This window comes from Trachypithecus francoisi, unplaced genomic scaffold (genome assembly GCF_009764315.1).
Source record: "Trachypithecus francoisi isolate TF-2019V2 unplaced genomic scaffold, Tfra_2.0 Lachesis_group6, whole genome shotgun sequence".
Taxonomy (NCBI): domain Eukaryota; kingdom Metazoa; phylum Chordata; class Mammalia; order Primates; family Cercopithecidae; genus Trachypithecus; species Trachypithecus francoisi.
Window position 1 is genome coordinate 53,573,821 of NW_022681471.1, and position 21,736 is coordinate 53,595,556.

General features: G+C 35.3%; 1 protein-coding gene across 5 annotated transcripts in view; it reads right to left on the bottom strand.

The window, feature by feature from the left end:
* DIAPH2 (diaphanous related formin 2) overlaps positions 1-21,736 on the bottom strand; it is a 947,390-nt gene that overhangs the window by 697,543 nt on the left and 228,111 nt on the right. For all 5 annotated transcript variants that reach the window (XM_033201830.1, XM_033201829.1, XM_033201828.1 and 2 more), the window contains 4 exons: positions 9,794-9,868; positions 9,644-9,713; positions 5,299-5,435; positions 3,276-3,384 (listed from right to left, as the gene is read on the bottom strand). In XM_033201830.1, the coding sequence (XP_033057721.1) occupies positions 3,276-3,384; positions 5,299-5,435; positions 9,644-9,713; positions 9,794-9,868 (391 nt within the window). The remainder of the gene's footprint in view (positions 1-3,275; positions 3,385-5,298; positions 5,436-9,643; positions 9,714-9,793; positions 9,869-21,736) is intronic.

The following is a 21,736-nucleotide window of genomic DNA, read 5'->3' on the forward strand; positions in this document are numbered from 1 at the left end:
TCACTACCACAGTTGGATTGTAAAACTAGAGAAGCAATTGAGAACATTCATGGACAAAATTGTTTTAAAAAGTATGTGTCTGTATGTATATACATATACATGTAGATATGTGTATGTGCATATGAATGTATGTACATAAAATGATACTAAAAGAGGACCAAGGATAGACATAGGGAACAAAATACCTAGGAAGTAAGAGGAGGAGAAATACATTAGAAACACAGGAAAAAAAAAAAAAAAAAAAAACATAAAGGTAGAGAACAAAGGAGAGAATAGTGCCTAGAAAGCCAAGGGAAGTAACATTTTCAAGGAGGAAGGTGATTAATAGTGCCAAGTGATCAGGATTGGAAAGAAGCCATTGGATTTTAAAATTAGATGCACACTGTAAATCTTTTTGAGAACTGTAATAAAGTTGAGTTGGAAAAGGTAATTTAGAAAACATAGAAAACAAATATGGATTATTCTTTTAGAGGCATGGACTTCAAAATGAAAAGGAGAGACAAGAGCCTAGTTAGAAGGTTAAGTCAGATCAAAAGAAGTTGCTGGTGTGTAATCTGTGCTTTATAGAAGAGACGGGAAAATGCTACTAAGCTGAAGGAAAGTCAATGAAGAGAGAGTGTATGAAGATATGCGCTTTATCTTCCACCTATTTCTTGAACTCTGTAGATAATGAAAATCCTATCACAGGTACAAAATTTCACTTTAAAGGTAAGCCAGGAAAAAAATCTGTGAGAAGTTAATAACCTTTTTTAAAACCCCCAAAAGGGGGGAAAATGTATATAGTTGTTATTTAAAAAAATAATTAGTCCTGTATTTTAACAAAATTACTTCCCGAGACTGTAATAACATTTTGGGAAGTCTCAGGATACTACAAAAATAGAAAAGTAATTCTGTTAAAATACAACACTAATTATATTTTTTAAGCAACAGATTTAAACTTTGGGTTTTTGTTTCTGTATTCTGAATATATTTTTGAACTTTTAGAGGACATCTTTTCATTCACATTAGTCTAAATAAACAAACTTACTTCACAATTCTTGTGAGAGTACTAGTCTCCGTATATAACAAATTACTAATTTTTGTAGCCCATTAAAATGTGAAATTTTAAATTGTGGCTTGCATATCTTTGCATCTATAATCAGTATTCAACAAATTCTTGAATACTTAACAAGACGTCTATGATTCTTCCATATGTTACTTGTTAACAACTTGTCACTTTATCATTCCATTCTGTCCAGCTTCCTGAAGGCTAGCAAACGTCTTTCCCCATCTCATTGTTTGGGGTGAACTACTCATTGGCAGAGGTATCCCTTCAAAGTATAGGCAATGCAGTATACAAATTCTGGCATCACAAAGGCACAGGTTCAAATTACAGCTCTATCCCTTAACAGCTGGGTGATTTTGGAGTGCCTTTTAGCAATTCAATTCCCTGATCAGTAAACCGGAGGTAATAATACATAACTCACAGAGTTGTAGCTAAACATTTATTTAAAGAAGATTTTTAAAATATATCAATGTATTTGGCCCATGTAATGAAACCTCTGAATATAAATAAAAGAGTTCATTCCTACTCAACAAACTTTCGAAAAGAAGTACAAACACACACATATAGCTGAAAAACCAATGAAATTTAGTTAGGTAAGCTCAACCATAGGAACATGAACAATACTTTCAAAGTCATCTAAAAAAGGCAGTCTTCAACCTTTCAGTAGAGGTGTAAAATTTTATCAAGATTAAATTTTATAAGAAACAATATATTATTTTAAAAAACACTGGAAAAAATATCCTAATCTTTAAAATATGTAATATAACCCCAGCACTTTGGGAGGCCAAGGTGGGCAGATCACCTGAGGTCAGGAGTTCAAGACTAGCCTGCTAACATGGCAAAACCCCGTCTCTACTAAAAATTTAAAAATTAGCCGGGCGTGGTGGGGTGTGCCTGTAATCCCAGCTACTTGGGAGGCTAAGGCAGGGAGAATCACTTTGGGAAGCAGAGGTTGCCGTGAGCCGAGCGCGCCGTTGCACTCCAGCCTGAGCAACAGAGCGAGACTCCATCTTAATAAATAAATAAATAATACATTTGACATAAAAGTGCACCATAAAAGTTGATCCAAAATGTTCAATATAGTTGGAGTAGAAGTCATGATTAACAAAGATCCTTCAATATTTGGAGAGGTATTACAATTTTTTAACATCACAGATTCTCTTTAGACAAGCCAATTTATCTATCTGATACCGTTTCAAACTCTGGCAAACAAAAATACAAATACTTCATAATACATAAAAAAGGAGAAAATTAATTGTGTTTGTTTCACATCAAGCAAGAAATTTTAAGAGTTAAACATTCGATGCTAAGTAGCTTGATAAAATTAAATGTGGAAACTACCTTCTCTTTGTTGAACAACAATATGAGAACTAAAAAAAAAAATTCAGAGTTTTCCATGGTACATTAAATGGTATACATTGTCTAAAAGAGAGATTAGCAGAGACCAAAAACTTGGAATCAAATTCCGACTGTGACACTTAAAAATTGTTGTCATGTTAGACCAGTTATTTAATCTTATTCGTCCCATAAGCAAAACAAAGATACTATAGTAATACCTACATATCTAGGTTGCTGTGAGAATTAAAATCAAATAATATATACAAATTAAAATGTTTACTGCAGGACCTCACATCATGAATACAACCAATAAATATGCATTCTCATTCCTCAAGAACAGAGTTATTCATAAAATGGATCATTTCCTGAAACCATCTAAGTAAAGATAGTGAGTTTTGTCATTTTCTAAAGAAGGCATTTAGTAAGTTGTCTACACAGGGCTATCAAATGAATGCTAATCTAAGAATTGCAATTCAATCCCTTCTATTCTGGTGAGTCACACCTTTGAATGTTGTCTGAATGGCACAAAGAGAGATGTGTTTAATTGTCTTAAATTTCTACAAGCCCACCAACTTCACTAAAACTTGTTAGGATAATGGCATTGGCTGAACGGCTTGCCCTTTTGCCTTGATTATTGCTAAGGCTTCAATTTCCCTGGTTTATTACTAAATTCTTGTCTAAATATCAATGACAGCCATAACTGCCACATTTATAATAATTCAAAAGTATTTTTCCTAATTTTAAACAAATTGTAATTCTCACAAACTAGCAACAGAAAAATTTTAGTTTTACATTCCATACTACTTAATGCCAGCTAAAATGGAGTTGACGTCATACAAAATGAGTACTCTAAAAATAACTCTAGAAGCAATTTAAGACAAAACTAACTCACCTGTAATTGTAAGGCTTCCTGATTTTCTAAACCTTCCACAATTGGTGAAAATCGTTCCCTGTTATTTCTTTCTGCTGCTGTTGTTATAGCCCCTAAAAGTTTATCTAGACTGTAGAGAAAAAAGAAGAAACAGAAATGAGAAATACTTCTTATACACACACTATGAGCATAAGTCCTTTCAGTATTCCCTGTTTTCTTTCTGGTATTTGATGTTTATATGTACCATTAGAATTTTTTCAAATTATCATTTGCTTTTTTGATGGAAATTGTATGTTTTAAAATATGCATACATACTGGAATGGCTAAATCAAGCTAATTAACATATATTGCCTCACATACTTACATGTTTTTGTGGTATGAACAATAAAGTCTATGCTCCTAGGAAATTTCAAGTATATAACACACTGTTATTAATTACAGTCACTATCACGTAAAATAGATTTCTTGAACTGATTCCTCCAGTCTAACTGAAAGACCATTACAATATAGGAATTGTGTTCCTGTATGCATATTTCTTTAAGTCAAATATTGATAGCTCTAAATAATTTTAGGGTATCAAAAGGAAAATTCGATTTTAAAAACTAACTTTCCTGGGTGACATTAAGAAAAGAATACTTAAGTGATAAACATTAAAATTTAAAGTTTCAGGTTTTGATATTTCATGTGTTAACATTAATTTCACTTAAACATAATATGGCACCTATAATTGTTAACAGTTTATTGGAGCATAAACAGATTGTAATTTTATAATAAAGTTCTGGAAAGAGCAATCATTTTTTAAAGAATTTTTTAAATCAACATTTTTTGGCAATGGAAAAAGAAAAAGACTCTAAAAAGGAAAGCCCAGGTAATTAAAAAGAATGTATAATTATGTAGCACAAGAAACTTATTAACCTGACCAAAAGTATTGGTAAGTATCTCCATACAATGCCTAAAATAAATTAACCTCTATATAGTATACTACTATTATCAAATTATATCTGAAATTATAATTAAATCATAACAATTATACTGGACTACATTGTATTTTATTAATATTGAAAATCTAAGTGATTAAAAATATTTGTTACACATGTATAAACTGACTTTTTAAAAAATAAAATCTAAGGATCCTTGCTTTTACATGTTATCTCATTCTCTGTTATCATTGAGGTGAGACTAAATATGGTAACATATTTGTTTAGTGTTTGTCTTTTGGTTTCTGAGGACAGTAGCTAACACTAAACAACATCTCATTTTATTCTAACAGTTATGAGAAAGTCTACATATTGCAACATCCTTAAATCTTTGCATAGTCCTGTTCTGACTCAAATTGACATTATTACTATCACGCAAAGTGTTCCAAAGAAATATTTTGGTTCAGGTCCTTAGCAGATATTTGATTCTTTATCACAAGGGTTTCTTATAAACTAGACTTATTAATGTCATCAAATCTGAAAGTTTGCTTCTGATTCAGTATTATTTCCATAAGATGTGATCAAATGCATGTTCAGCAACAACTTGCTGCATTTGGTGGCATACACACACTTTGAATAATTATCAACAACCGTTTTTATCTTTCTAACAGGTGGGTTTATTTCACTCTACAAATAATGTTCATTTACCATGGCATATAAAGTAAAATACTATTATAAGATAATGCAAAATAAAGGCATCTATTCAAATTGTGTGATACGCAGCACAGTGTTTGTGTATGTATGTGTGTGTATTTGCCAAAATAACTCTCTGACTTTTGTCCACTGTCTAACGATTGCTGTACCTCCAGCAAAACAAAATTCTGCTCAATCACTTTGAATCCAACTTTCAAGAATTTCCCACTAGGATTCTATCTGTTTAAACTTAGTTTCCATAATATCAACAAAAAAGCCAAAATATAAACGGGCAAGATAAAAATTTCAATCAAAAATTATCTAAAATACTGTTTTCATGAAAGTTATCCAAAGAAACAGAACAAAAGTAGGACTTATTAATTTCCTAAGTGTCATTTTCCATGCAGCAAATATAATAATATAGCAATACTTACATGTTCTCTTCTCCAACAATGCAAATAGCAGAAAGTATTTTTACTATTTCAGTCATCATGTTGGGTTGTTTGGGGTCAATTGCTCTTGCCAATAGTAAAAGACTTCTTTCATCTCCTAGAATCCTTTGTAATCCAAACTAAAAAAAAAAAAACAAAAAACCTTCATTCAGAATGTCTATGGAATATATCTTTAATTTAAAAAAGCAACGTACAACGATCTTCCAAAAACCTATACCCCCACAATGAGGTTCTATCTAATTATATGAATATTCTTCAAATGCAGTTATCTGTCTTTGTTTTTTATATGAAATGACTGCATCTTGGAGTTGTTGCTCCTTGATCAGATATGATCTCCATTAGCCTGCCCTAAAAATTCCATAAATTTGGGAAAATATGGGAACAATCAGTATTTCTTCAACAAAGAATAACATATAAAGCACATACTGATACGATTTTCTAAAGTAATTCTACTTATGTCATTGGGTCTCCCTGGAGATGTCTGGAATTCGTGGTTAAATTGTCCAATATGTTTGTATGAAAAATTAAGGCGAAGAAAAAGAGAAATTTTTTTTAAAAAGGCTCTTTTGAATACTATATGCCAGTATAAGCCTCAGTATGGATATTCCCATGCCTTCTCTCGCTTATCTTCCCTGATTCACACAGCTGTGCTGCACTACAAACGCTGTGAACCTAAAGAAATGGCACCTGGGTTTTATTAAGTGTCACAAGTCAACTAAGGAGAGAAAACACCATTTTCATTTATTTTCTAAGCATGAATATCTGTGTGTATGTGTGTGCATGCATGAATTTAATAAATAAGAAATTTTAATGAGAATCTAAAACTTGAGTTTTCATTACATTAAGAAGGCAATATATTATTTTATCTTTGTCCCACAAAGTATTTTTCAGATTTCTTATAAAATATTTTTGCTTCATTTTACAGTGTAATGGTGAAATTGGATATTTCATCAGAGCAAAATTTCCATTTCAGCTAAACTTTAGTTAATTATCAGCCATATGAATAGTTCCATCAGCCCTAATTTAACTTCTAAAAGAACTCAGAGTGGCAGATGGGGAACATAGCTAAAGCTCTTAAATGTGAGTTTATCACAGGTCATAATAAATAGGAAAATATATGGAGATAAGACCAAAAAAACCAAAAAGAAAATGCAAGAAACAAGTCTGGAAAGAAGTAACAAAAACAAAATAGATAAGTATGCATAAAGGTGGCCAGGAGATGATTAAAAGTAATGAATATTAGTGAAAAACACATTTGCAAAACTGAGAGACAATGACCATGCAATTACCAAACCTAATAGCTTTATGAGTCATTGAGACTGAGTGAAATCATTAGGTTTTAAATTTTTTTACTTAATGTTTAAAAGTAGTCTTTAATATATAGAGACACATCAAATATAAAAAAGAAGACATGAAAAATATATCTGGAAAATCATTAATCCAAACATCAGAGCAATATTATAGTACTGGAAGTTAAGAAACAATGGGTTGCTTGGCCAGGCGCGGTGGCTCAAGCCTGTAATCCCAGTACTTTGGGAGGCCGAGGCGGGCGGATCACGAGGTCAGGAGATCCAGACCATCCTGGCTAACCCGGTGAAACCCCGTCTCTACTAAAAAAATATAAAAAGCTAGCCGGGCGAGGTGGCGGGCGCCTGTAGTCCCAGCTACTCCGGAGGCTGAGGCAGGAGAATGGCGTGAACCCGGGAGGCGGAGCTTGCAGTGAGCTGAGATCGGCCACTGCACTCCAGCCCGGGCGACAGAGCGAGACTCCGTCTCAAAAAAAAAAAAAAAAAAAAAAAAAAAGAAACAATGGGTTGCTTTTTATGAACCTATTTTTACATGTATTGGATAAAATAAAGGAGTTTTTGAAGTAGGTAAACTCCATGGGGCCAAAAAATTTGATGTGTAAGTCATTTTGGATAAAAGCTTAATTCCTTGATCTGGACAATTTATTCCAACATGAAGTGAAAAGATCACTGTATATTTTCTATTCTGAATGCATATTTTATGTCTATTGTTTCACATGTCTGTAATTCAAAAGATACATTAATTCATGCTCTGAGCACCTATGTGCAAGACATTAATGTGGCCCAACTAAAAACATCAATTTTGAATAATCTAAGTCAAATCATAATGCTTTTCGAAACTGCCAAACTCTTAAGAAACTAAGTGTTGACAAATCAAAGTATGTCCTGTTAAAAAAAAAAGGCTCTATAAGAATCTTACTATTATAATTCTCTCTAGTGAGTGTCCTGATTAAAATTACTTAGCATCCTAAACAGCCACGAAAATTGACAACATGAGTCAATAAGAACTTAGAACAAAGGGTCCTATAGCTAAATTTACAGATGAGGGGACTGATACTCAGAGAGGTCAAGTAATTTTCCAAAAGCCACACAACTTATTAGGAGCAAAGCATGAACTATATCTCCTGAATTCTAGAACTGTGTTATCTTTCCATTATGTCATTGTTTCCCTTGATTAAAGAAAGAGATCCATCTTGAGCTGTGAAGAAGCAATGCTCATTATTTCCTTGTTAGGCATCAGATTCTATTTAACTTTGTAGCCAAGGACTAACAGCCCAGATTTTGAGAAAATCTGTACTAGTAGTAATGGGGATGTTTCTGTAAGAAACTTCCAGAAAAAGTACAAATAGCATATTATATTCAGGAGTCTCATGTCCACTAGCAAGCATTCATTGCATATGCTGATATAGTAACATTCTTTGCTGATACATGTATGTTTAATATATAAATACTTACATATATTTCCATATGCTTGAGACTGTTTATAGATTAATACATAATCTTATTGCATTGGTTATTAATAGCCATATTTTACATTTGGCAAACTTATACTTATTGTTATAATTATTTCTATTATCTATTTTGAGATTATTAAAATGCTATGTAAAGGGAATTAGGTAATTAAGTTAATTAGTCAATAGTATTTTATCTATAGGTATGAAGAGGTCATTTCTAAGACAGTAAAAAAAAATAGTTTATAGAAAAAATACTGTAACTTCATAACCTGAGTAAAGCCTATTTTTAGGAAAAAAAAGCCATTGTCTAAAATTCATAGGGTCCCTTATAATGCAACTAGTATTATACACATACATAAAAAGCCCTGCAATTTTTCAGAGATGTTTTATATGTATGTAAACTTGCTGACATTAATAAAACATAAAAAAAAAGAGAAATCTCAATCTTACAATGTTCTTAGCAAACAAGTCAACCCATCCTTATAATTTTCCTTTTCAATAGAACAGAAATTCTCTGTATGGAAACATATTCAACAAACCACATTTAAATTTTCCTACTACCATTAAAGAAAAAGCATTATTACCTAAATTGGGAACAACACTAATTCATTCGCATGATTTCAAAAACCCAACAATAAATATTTTGTGAAGCAAAGTATAACTTTCATTTAAGTATTACTTAAATATTATGAGGATTTGCATCATAAGGCCCCTTTTGTAAAGTGAACGAGCACTTACTATTTTGTTCATTTCTTTTTTCCCCATGTTTTCTGAACATTTAGTACTATAAAATCAAAAAGACCTCTGTTCACATGAAAGAAATTATTGGAGGAATAAACAGAATAAGAATCAGACACAGCATTTCTAAATTATAGACAAGAGTCAAATACACTTTTTCCAATCATTTTTTTGTTTGTTTGTTTCATTGACTAGCTCACACTCCTGAGGAAATTAGCAGCATTGACAATGGAAAGTACTGTTTTATCTATCTTCCCTATGTGAAAGCAATATATTTGAACAGAAGAAACAATGGAATAGGGCTCCATTTTTGAACAGACTTAGATCTATAGAAGCTATATCATCCCTGAAATCCTCTGGTTGCTGTGAGAACTTCTTTGGTTAAACTGAAATACCAGCATAGAAATTAAAAAACAAAAATTGACTGAGAAAACTAACAATACCTAACATTTTGGAAAATTAAACATCAAATTTATCTTTTATATATGGTTTCAAATGTATATTTAACCTCACTGTAAAACTTTATAAATACTTATTATTTATAAGCCTGTAATAACTAGCCTATAATTAATTAATACAGCAGAAACAAAAGTAAAAAATAGGTACGGGGTGGGGAATAGCATTAGGGAAAAGAGTTAATGCATCCCGGGCTTATTACTTAGGTGATGGATCGATTTGTGCATCAAACCACCATGGCACGTGTTCACCTATGTACATGTACCCTGGAACTTAAAAAAAAAATAAAAAAAATTTTGTTCATTTCATACTTTCATAGTGTTGGGCAAGTTCTCACCTTTTGTGACAGGGGCAGAAATAAATACTACTTACCTTATTATTCATAAATGCTTTGAGGCATTGAATAAGTTTATACTGATTCTTCTTGTCAATATTTTCTTGCCTAAATAAAAGAAAAATGTATATTATGTTGTGCTGAAACATTTCCCCTTTGGTGATTTTATTTTTAATGTTTATTCTTACTGTTTTTTGTCCAGAAGCTTTTCCAGCTCATCCAATAAGAGTCCAAGACCTTCATGGCCAAAGTTGTTAACCCAGCTAAGAAATAAACAAAAAATTACATGTATAAGTAAGCCAGTAATTTTAAAACATTAAATATCCAAAATAAAATTTCAGTTTTCAAATCTCATTATTCTGTCTCAATATTTCCTATCTTTATTTTTTCAATTCCCACTACTTCAAGTATTGACTCTGTGAGGATGACTCAGTGATCTTTACCTCAATCCTAGACTTCTCCACATTTTAGACTGCCCATTACACAGCACTGCCTTGATTGTTTCACCAGCATGACATACTTAAGCATGAATTTACAAGCTGAATTCATCTTCCCCTGTCTCCATATCCCGAAGTCAACTTATCTTCCACTCTTTGATACTGTATTAATAACATCACTACCCTTTAAATTCTTCAGACTTGAAATACTGGCATAATTATTTGATGCCCCATTTCTTTCACCTTTGCATTTATTCTATTTATTCATTCAACAAATATTTGTTGAGTGTCTACAAAGTTCCAAGCATGTTCTAGGTGAGAGAGATACGTAACAGGCAACAAAATTAGGCAACTAGCCTCACGGACTTTACTGTCTAGAGATAGGGAGACAGTGAACAAATAACTAACTTTATATTAAACGTAAAAATTGCTTTGATGCAATGAAGAAAAATAAACCTTGGAAAATAGAATGAAAGGAGTGGCAGGTTGCTATTTTTCACTGTGTGATCAGGAAAGATTCTTTGATAAGGTTAGGTATTTCAGCAGACCTTGAAGAAAATGAGGACTTTCCAAGTAGAAGGATTAAGGGCAAATTGGGTCGTGAGGCATTAGCTAGTGTGTTTAGAATGTTCCAGGAACTGTGAGGAGACCCATGTGGCAGGAGCTGAGTAAGCAAGTTTAGGAGATTGGCTGGACCTAAAGTCTCCTGTATGGCAGAAGGCTGAAACACTGCTAATGTAGAGCTTGGTTTGACTTTCTGGCATCCAGTTACAAATATTCTACTTCTACTTCTAGAATGGCTCATCCAAATGGCCCCTTTCTTCCTTTCCAATGCCTGTGCTAACACTATAGTTTAGCCCTAGTTATCTTTCCTTTGATAAGCCTGGAGACTCCCAACTGGTGATTCCCCAACTTCATTCTTTTCTTTGAATCATTTTATAAAATGACAGATTAAATTGTCCTTATCCAAAGTTTTCTGTCCAAAAATTTCCCCCTGGACTACCTAATACATTTTAAATCCTTTGGCTCAACATTCTGATGTAGCCTCAATCTACCTTTCCAGCCTCAGGCCTTAAAGCACATGTGCCAATAAAATTAGACAAATTACCATTGCTGGAGCCCACCTTGCACCTTCCTCATGTTAGCTCATTTATTGTTTCTTCCCAGAAGGTAACCTCAACTCCATCTCTCCCAACTATTTAAAACTAAAATTGGCTGTTTTAAGTCATTAATGTTTTCCCCCGTAATTCCTCCAATCAAATGAGTTCTTTTTCCTTAAAATCTCCATGTAATATTTATCTCTTACTGTTTGACATAATCATAATGATTCTTGCCATATGTCTTACCTACCCCTTTGGCATGTAAATTCTCTAAAGAGAGTTACATCATTTCATTAATATTTCTATCTTTCATAGTGTTTAGCAAGGTAGCTCATATATAGCCACTAAATATTTATATTAAATAGAGTCAACACTAAATAAATATTTGCTAATTTAAATTTAATTAAATTTACTGGCTTGTATGGTTAATAGAATAAGCAATCTCATACTACCCAAGAACATCATAAACATAAATCAATATATAGACTTCTGTGAAATAATGACATCTATGCTGTATATATTTAAACCATTCCATTTCAGTCTTTATCCGTTTCATAGCTACCTAAGGTAAATCTTACCAACAAAGCAGAGACTGAATTTTTAAGGGGATATCAGAGACATCACTGAAGAAAATACACTTTTGAAACAGCTCATATTCAGAACCAATCGCCATCCACAATATACATAGAAGCTCACTTTAAACAAATTCTGCTTTAATTTCCATAATGGAAACAAGAAAAAATCAATATGGCATTGTAATGATAATTGGCAGCAAGCTACTGTTCAATTGAGGCATGTAATCATCTAGTGCAATGAGCTATTTTCTCTAAAGGCTCGATAATCAGTGAGGTGGTGGTAGAGGGATAAAGGGACATCAGCTTTAAGTATAATATACTCTATTTAATTTATCACAGAGAAAAATCAGAAGATATCATTACAGCACACTGTACCCTACAATAACCTTTACATAATAGGAATTCTGAACAAATTTTTACATAGTCCTCAATATCCGCTTTGGCATTTGGGAAGATGAAATAATCCATGATTTCTTTAAATTTATCACAAATTGTTTTAAAAATTCTGAATTTTACTCATATTCTCTTTATGCCTACTGCTATTAAAATTATTAGGGTTATTTCTTTCTTGGTCTAGGGAAGCATGATTCACAAGAACATGATTCATATTTGTTCAATTGAAATCAGTCACCCACACATCCCCTGTTTCAAATGGTGCAGTTTATGGTACTTTGGTTTTATTCAGGGAAAATTGCTATTTTTCTTAAAAAAAAAAAAATAATAAGATACAATCATACACCTTAAGTGTGAGGAGGCAGGGCCTATTATTGCAAACTAGACAGGGAAAAGTCTTAAATGAGAATATTTTAGGCCAATGGGCAGAGGAGGCCTAGTAAGAGTCTTTAAAACTTTTAGAGAGAATGGGAGCCCAAAATGAGCCCGTTGCTAAGGGGATAAAATAATTATGTACGATGACAATACTCAAGAGGTTAAAAGGAAAGGGATGTGGCTAGACATAACTTTGTTTCCTTTTTCTCTTGCCAGCACCACCATTTCTCTGCCTTTCAGGCATCAAACACTGTGAACTCCAGCCAAGCACTTACTGTTTTACTGCTTCTCTTTCTTTCTTTCTCTCTTTTTTTCTCTTTCTTTCTTTCTTATATGCAATAGAGTATACTGATTTCAGCCAATACAAAAGTGGCCATGAAATGAGGAGGCAGTTTAAAAACAAAATGTTGGCTCCTGTATGTGAGCATGTGGGCAGAAATTCTGACATTGAAACACTAGAAGTAAGCATAAATGAAGGGTTCTCAAAGTGTGCACTCCAAATCGGCAGCATTGACATCATCTGGGAACTTGTTAGAAATGAAAATGCTTGTGCCTTACCTCAGACCTACTGAATCAGTAGCTGGGAGGAAGACAGAAATGTATGTTTTCACTAATTCTCCTGGCGAATCTGATGCTTGCTCAAATTTGAGAACCACTGGCATGGAACAATGGATTGCTGAGAAGTAGGGGAAGCCTTTCTCAGGCAAGACTCAGGCTCAGAACTCGAGGCTGCTTTATATGCCCACCCAACCATACTGTGCCCTCCCAGTGCCACAGGACACAGATCAAGAGTCCAGTTGAAACAGATATATTTGGTATATTTCATGGAGTATGCAAATTCCAGCTCTGAGTTATTTAGTACTAACTGGAACATCTAGAATGATAAGAATACAGTTGATGACCTGATTTAAAATCTTATTCAGAGATTACAGACAAAGACATAAAATTTTCTGTACTATCTCAGCCCCAAATAAGAAACTAATATTTCTCATGGACCTTACATTTATGAGGGACACAGAAGAGGCAGAGAATAATGAAGACCCAAACAGAAGGAAAAACAGGGGAGGAAAATGACTCTTTATAATTTTCATAACCAACCCAAACATGAGTTATTTTTTCTTTCCATTTTACTGAGGTATGATTTACATATAGTAAAATTTACCATTTTAACAAATGTATAGTCACGTAACCACCAATACAAATAAGATATAAAACGTTTCCATCACCCTAAAATATTCCCTCATTCTCCTTTGCAGTAAATCCCTTTTCCCTACTCCCAGAATCCTGGCAACTACTTATCTGATTTGGGTCCCTACAGTTTTGTGCTCGCCAGAACATCATTACAAACGGAATTGTAACGTTTTCAAATTTTGTGTTTGGCTTCTTTTACTTAGCATAAATATTATGATATTCAACCATTTTGTTGCATGTATTAGTATTCCATTCCTTGTTACTGTATGAATATACTACAATTTGTTTATCTATTAATTAGTTGATGAGCATTTCAGTTGTCTCCAGGTTTTGATGATTATGAATAGAGCTGATATAAACATTGACATGTAAGTATCTGTGTAAGCATGCATTCATTTCTGTTAAAAAATACCTAGGAGTGGAATAGCTGGGTCTTATGGTAAGTATACGTTTAACTGTTTAAAAACTACTTTCCAAAGTGGCTATTTGGCACTCCGTCAGCAAAATATCACAGTTCTGATTGCCCCAAATCCTTGTCAGTCTTTTTAAGTTTAGCCATTCTGAAAATTGTTTCTAGGTAAAGAAACTGAGATGCAAAGTAGTTAAGTAACTTCCCAAACATCACTCAACAAGTAAGTAGCAGTTCTAGGCCTCAAATCCATATCTGACTCCTAAGCACATGCTTATTTCAACCACGTCCCTAGAAATTACTAAAACAGGATCAGTACACAATTTTCTATAACATCTAGCTAATAGCTCCAATACCTTGCTTAAGAAGAATTAGTGGTGTTACAGAAGAGTTTATACCTACATATCTATGCCTAGACAGACAAACATATGTTTCATTATTTAACAGCTTAGTTCATTTATTTAGATAGGATAAGTACTTTTCAATACACATTTTTATTGTTTTTTAAAGTCCTGAGTATCATAAGAAATCTAAAAAATACTGTTAAGGAAAGATAACTGGAGACTTCAACTAAAATTTTCAGTCGAGATTTAGGTAAGGTAGTTTATCAGAAAGAATAGGTCCAAAATGTAGCTTACGCTATTTCTTTTTTGATGGGCTATATAAGTCCACGATCTCACTTTTTAAGGTATTAACATATTGGTGATTTTGTGTTATCAAGTTACCAAAGTTAAAGAACTGTCTTAACATGCTACACATCCAAGTTGACATTTGTGGTCACATGTCAGGAGACCAAGTGGAACAAATGAACCACCCAAACAAAAACAATAGACCAGTCAGGAAGATTAATGTTTGAGTGAGCCAGCAGCCAAAATTATATCTGGAGACTGAAAAGGAAGCCAGGAAGCTTATACTGCGAACAAGAGGTCTGAATCACAGTGAGAGAGCATTTTCCAACCCTACGTGAAAAAAGTTTGGCTGTATCTATCAGGGAGGCTAACCTCTGTTACGCTGCTCAAGAAGCTAAAAATTAAAGACTTTTTTCCAAGCTCACCCAAAAATCAAGAAAATATTCCATCATCCATCAATGGATTATTCTGTGGGGCCATATAGCTGCATGGCTAAATGCATAAGCTTTAGAGGAAAACAGATCTAGGTTCTAATTTCATCTCTACAAATTCTAGCTGTGCTACTTTTGATAATATACGTAAATTTTCTAAGCTTGTTTTTTTATTTTCAAAATAGGGATGAGAATACTACCTATACCCCATGAAGTCTTTGTGACTATTAAATGAAATAATGTATATAAAACATCACAATAAAGCCATCAAGAAATTTTTGGAAAATGTTAAAAACCAAAAATCTGAATGTTGTTTGAACCTCTAGTCTAAAATGCAGTATGAATTTTAGGCACAAATTAAAGAATCCTTTTCCACAGTATTAACACAACTTTTAATCACTTAATGAAAATTATACTGATTTTTATAAAACACGCAGATGACTAAAATTATACTAAACTTATTCTATTGACTTGTTTAAGAATAAGACTGTGGAATAGTGTCATGCCTATCATCTCAGCTATTCAGGAGGCTGAAACAGCGGGATCATTTGAGCCCAAGAGTTTGAGGCCAGATGGGGCAACATAGTGGGACCCCATCTCTAAAAAAATTTTTTTAAAGACTTTAAAATTTAAATATTTCGTACTCATATTACCTCATGTGTTTTAACCAGTCACTATTCAATTTTGTGTATACTTAATTCTAATTGTATTTAGTACGGCCAATTCACATCAGAATAGATATGGAAATTACAATGGTGAGGGAGAGAGAATTTTTAGTTCATGTATAATCCTGACAGAATTATATCAAAAATATATTGAAGTTTTAAAACAGAAACCTATCTCAAGCCTTTAGAACTTCTAAGGCCACTATTTTTTTTTTTTTTTTTTTTTATTATACTTAAGTTCTAGGGTACAAGTGCATGACGTTTATATCATGTATAACTCCCCAATGCAATCCCTCCCTCCTCCCCCCTCCCCATGATAGGCCCCAGTGTGTGATGTTCCCCTTCCCGAGTCCAAGTGATCTCATTGTTCAGTTCCCACCTATGAGTGAGAACATGCGGTGTTTGTTTTCTCTTCTTGTGATAGTTTGCTAAGAATGATGGTTTCCAGCTGCATCCATGTCCCTACAAAGGACGCAAACTCATCCTTTTTGATGGCTGCATAGTATTCCATGGTGTATATGTGCCACATTTTCTTAATCCAGTCTGTCACAGATGGACATTTGGGTTGATTCCAAGTCTTTGCTATTGTGAATAGTGCCGCAATAAACATACGTGTGCATGTGTCTTTGTAGTAGAGTAATTTATAATCCTTTGGGTATATACCCAGTAGTGGGATGGCTGGGTCATATGGTACATCTAGTTCTAGATCCTTGAGGAATCGCCATACTGTTTTCCATAATGGTTGAACTAGTTTACAATCCCACCAACAGTGTAAAAGTGTTCCTATTTCTCCACATCCTCTCCAACACCTGTTGTTTCCTGACTTCTTAATGATTGCCATTCTGACTGGTGTGAGATGGTATCTCATTGTAGTTTTGATTTGCATTTCTCTGATGGCGAGTGATGATGAGCATTTTTTCATGTGTCTGTTGGCTGTATGGATGTCTTCTTTTCAGAAATGTCTGTTCATATCCTTTCCCCACTTTTTGATGGGGTTGTTGTTTTTTTTCTTGTATATTTGTTTGAGTTCTTTGTAGATTCTGGATATTAGCCCTTTGTCAGATGAGTAGGTTGCAAAAATTTTTTCCCATTCTGTAGGTTGCCTGTTCACTCTGATGGTAGTTTCTTTAGCTGTGCAAAAGCTCTTTAGTTTAATTAGATCCCATGTGTCATTTTTGCTTTTGCTGCCGTTGCTTTTGGTGTTTTAGACATGAAGTCCTTGCCCATGCCTATGTCCTGAATGGTACTACCTAGATTTTCTTCTAGGGTTTTTATGGTATTAGGTCTAACATTTAAGTCTCTAATCCATCTTGAATAATTTTCGTATAAGGGGTAAGGAAAGGATCCAGTTTCAGCTTTCTACTTATGGCTAGCCAATTTTCCCAGCACCATTTATTAAATAGGGAATCCTTTCCCCATTTCTTGTTTCTCTCAGGTTTGTCAAAGATCAGATGGCTGTAGATGTGTGGTATTATTTCTGAGGACTCTGTTCTGTTCCATTGGTCTATATCTCTGTTGTGGTACCAGTACCATGCTGTTTTGGTTACTGTAGCCTTGTAGTATAGTTTGAAGTCAGGTAGCGTGACGCCTCCAGCTTTGTCCTTTTGACTTAGGATTGTCTTGACAATGCGGGCTCTTTTTTGGTTCCATATGAACTTTAAAGCAGTTTTTTCCAATTCTGTGAAGAAACTCATTGGTAGCTTGATGGGGATGGCATTGAATCTATAAATCACCTTGGGCAGTATGGCCATTTTCACGATATTGATTCTTCCTATCCATGAGCATGGTATGTTCTTCCATTTGTTTGTGTCCTCTTTGATTTCACTGAGCAGTGGTTTGTAGTTCTCCTTGAAGAGGTCCTTTACATCCCTTGTAAGCTGGATTCCTAGGTATTTTATTCTCTTTGAAGCTATTGTGAATGGAAGTTCATTCCTGATTTGGCTCTCTGCTTGTCTGTTACTGGTGTATAAGAATGCTTGTGATTTTTGCACATTATTTTGTATCCTGAGACTTTGCTGAAGTTGCTTATCAGCTTAAGGAGATTTTGGGCTGAGACGATGGGGTTTTCTAAATATACAATCATGTCATCTGCAAACAGGGACAATTTGACTTCTTCTTTTCCTAACTGGATACCCTTGATTTCTTTCTCTTGCCTGATTGCCCTAGCCAGAACTTCCAACACTATGTTGAATAGGAGTGGTGAGAGAGGGCATCCCTGTCTTGTGCCAGTTTTCAAAGGGAATTTTTCCAGTTTTTGCCCATTCAGTATGATATTAGCTGTGGGTTTGTCATAAATAGCTCTTATGATTTTGAGGTACGTTCCATCAATACTGAATTTATTGAGCGTTTTTAGCATAAAGGGCTGTTGAATTTTGTCAAAAGCCTTTTCTGCATCTATTGAGATAATCATGTGGTTCTTGTCTTTGGTTCTGTTTATATGCTGGATTACGTTGATTGATTTGCGAATGTTGAACCAGCCTTGCATCCCAGGGATGAAGCCCACTTGATCATGGTGGATAAGCTTTTTGATGTGCTGCTGAATCCGGTTTGCCAGTATTTTATTGAGGATTTTTGCATCGATGTTCATCAGGGATATTGGTCTAAAATTCTCTTTTTTTGTTGTGTCTCTGCCAGGCTTTGGTATCAGGATGATGTTGGCCTCATAAAAAGAGTTAGGGAGGATTCCCTCTTTTTCTATTGATTGCAATAGTTTCAGAAGGAATGGTACCAGCTCCTCCTTGTACCTCTGGTAGAATTCAGCTGTGAATCCATCTGGTCCTGGACTTTTTTTGGTGGGTAGGCTATTAATTGTTGCCTCAATTTCAGAGCCTGCTATTGGTCTATTTAGGGATTCAACTTCTTCCTGGTTTAGTCTTGGGAGAGTGTAAGTGTCCAGGAAATTATCCATTTCTTCTAGATTTTCTAGTTGATTTGCGTAGAGGCATTTATAGTATTCTCTGATGGTTGTTTGTATTTCTGTGGGGTCGGTGGTGATATCCCCTTTATCATTTTTTATTGCGTCTATTTGATTCTTCTCTCTTTTCTTCTTTATTAGTCTAGCTAGCGGTCTGTCAATTTTGTTGATCTTTTCAAAAAACCAACTCCTGGATTCATTGATTTTTTGGAGGGTTTTTTGTGTCTCTATCTCCTTCAGTTCTGCTCTGATCTTAGTTATTTCTTGCCTTCTGCTAGCTTTTGAATGTGCTTGCTCTTGCCTCTCTAGTTCTTTTAATTGTGATGTTAGAGTGTCAATTTTAGATCTCTCCTGCTTTCTCTTGTGGGCATTTAGTGCTATAAATTTCCCTCTACACACTGCTTTAAATGTGTCCCAGAGATTCTGGTATGTTGTATCTTTGTTCTCATTGGTTTCAAAGAACATCTTTATTTCTGCTTTCATTTCGTTATGTACCCAGTAGTCATTCAGGAGCAGGTTGTTCAGTTTCCATGTAGTTGAGCGGTTTGGATTGAGTTTCTTAGTCCTGAGTTCTAGTTTGATTGCACTGTGGTCTGAGAGACAGTTTGTTATAATTCTGTTCTTGTACATTTGCTGAGGAGTGCTTTACTTCCAATTATGTGGTCAAGTTTGGAATAAGTGCGATGTGGTGCTGAGAAGAATGTATATTCTGTTGATTTGGGGTGGAGAGTTCTATAGATGTCTATTAGGTCCGCTTGGTGCAGAGATGAGTTCAATTCCTGGATATCCTTGTTAACTTTCTGTCTCGTTGATCTGTCTAATGTTGACAGTGGAGTGTTGAAGTCTCCCATTATTATTGTATGGGAGTCTAAGTCTCTTTGTAGGTCTCTAAGGACTTGCTTTATGAATCTGGGTGCTCCTGTATTGGGTGCATAGATATTTAGGAGAGTTAGCTCTTCCTGTTGAATTGATCCCTTTACCATGATGTAATGGCCTTCTTTGTCTCTTTTGATCTTTGATGGTTTAAAGTCTGTTTTATCAGAGACTAGGATTGCAACCCCTGCTTTTTTTTGTTCTCCATTTGCTTGGTAGATCTTCCTCCATCCCTTTATTTTGAGCCTATGTATGTCTCTGCATGTGAGATGGGTCTCCTGAATACAGCAGACTGATGGGTCTTGACTCTTGATCCAGTTTGCCAGTCTGTGTCTTTTAATTGGAGCATTTAGTCCATTGACATTTAAGGTTAATATTGTTATGTGTGAACTTGATCCTGTCATTATGATATTAACTGGTTATTTTGCTCGTTAGTTGATGCAGTTTCTTCCTAGCCTCGATGGTCTTTACATTTTGGCATGTTTTTGCAATGGCTGGTACCGGTTGTTCCTTTCCATGTTTAGGGCTTCCTTCAGGGTCTCTTGTAAGGCAGGCCTGGTGGTGACAAAATCTCTAAGCATTTGCTTATCTGTAAAGGATTTTATTTCTCCTTCACTGATGAAGCTTAGTTTGGCTGGATATGAAATTCTCGGTTGAAAATTCTTTTCTTTAAGAACGTTGAATATTGGCCCCCACTCTCTTCTGGCTTGTAGAGTTTCTGCCGAGAGGTCTGCTGTTATTCTGATGGGCTTCCCTTTGTGGGTAACCCGACCTTTCTCTCTGGCTGCCCTTAAGATTTTTTCCTTCATTTCAACTTTGGTGAATCTGGCAATTATGTGTCTTGGAGTTGCTCTTCTGGAGGAGTATCTTTGTGGCGTTCTCTGTATTTCCTGAATTTGAATGTTGGCCTGCCCTACTAGGTTGGGGAAGTTCTCCTGGATGATATCCTGAAGAGTGTTTTCCAACTTGGTTCCATTTTCCCCCTCACTTTCAGGCACCCCAATCAGACGTAGATTTGGTCTTTTTACATAATCCCATACTTCTTGCAGGCTTTGTTCATTTCTTTTTCTTCTTTTTTCTTTTGGTTTCTCTTCTCGCTTCATTTCATTCATTTGATCCTCAATCGCTGATACTCTTTCTTCCAGTTGATCGAGTCGGTTACCGAAGCTTGTGCATTTGTCACGTATTTCTCGTGTCATGGTTTTCATCTCTGTCATTTCGTTTATGATCTTCTCTGCATTAATTAGTCTAGCTGTCAATTCTTCCACTTTTTTTTCAAGATTTTTAGTTTCTTTGCGCTGGGTACGTAATTCCTCCTTTAGCTCTGAGAGGTTTGATGGACTGAAGCCTTCTTCTCTCATCTCGTCAAAGTCATTCTCTGACCGCTTTGATCCGTTGCTGGCGATGGGCTGCGCTCCTTTGCAGGGGGAGATGCGCTCTTATTTTTTGAATTTCCAGCTTTTCTGCCCTGCTTCTTCCCCATCTTTGTGGTTTTATCTGTCTCTGGACTTTGATGATGGTGACGTACTGATGGGGTTTTGGTATAGGTGTCCTTCCTGTTTGATAGTTTTCCGTCTGACAGTCAGAAGGACTGTCTGTTGGTCTGTTAGAGATTGCTTGAGGTCCACTCCAGACCCTGTTTGCCTGGGTATCAGCAGCAGAGGTTGCCGAAGATAGAATAATGCTGAACAGCCAGTGTACCTGTCTGATTCTTTCTTTGGAAGTTTCCTCTCAGGGGTGACGCCACCCTGTGAGGTGTGGGGTATCAGACTGCCCCTAGTGGGGGATGTCTCCCAGCTAGGCTACTCGGGGGTCAGGGACCCACCTGAGCAGGCAGTCTGTCCGTTCTCAGATCTCAACCTCCGCGTTAGGAGATCCACGGCTCTCCCCAAAGCTGTCAGACAGAGTCGTTCGGGTCTGCAGCGGCCCCGCTCTTTCCCCTAATGGACTGCAGCTGTGCGCTGTCCGCAGCGGTAGAGTCTACAGAGACAGGCAGGCTTCCTTGCGCTGCTCTGAGCTCCACCCAGTTCGAGCTTCCCAGCGGCTTTGTTTACCTACTTAAGCCTCAGCAATGGCGGGCGCCCCTCCCCCAGCCTCGCTGCTGCCTTGCGGATAGATCGCCGCAGACGGCTGTGTTAG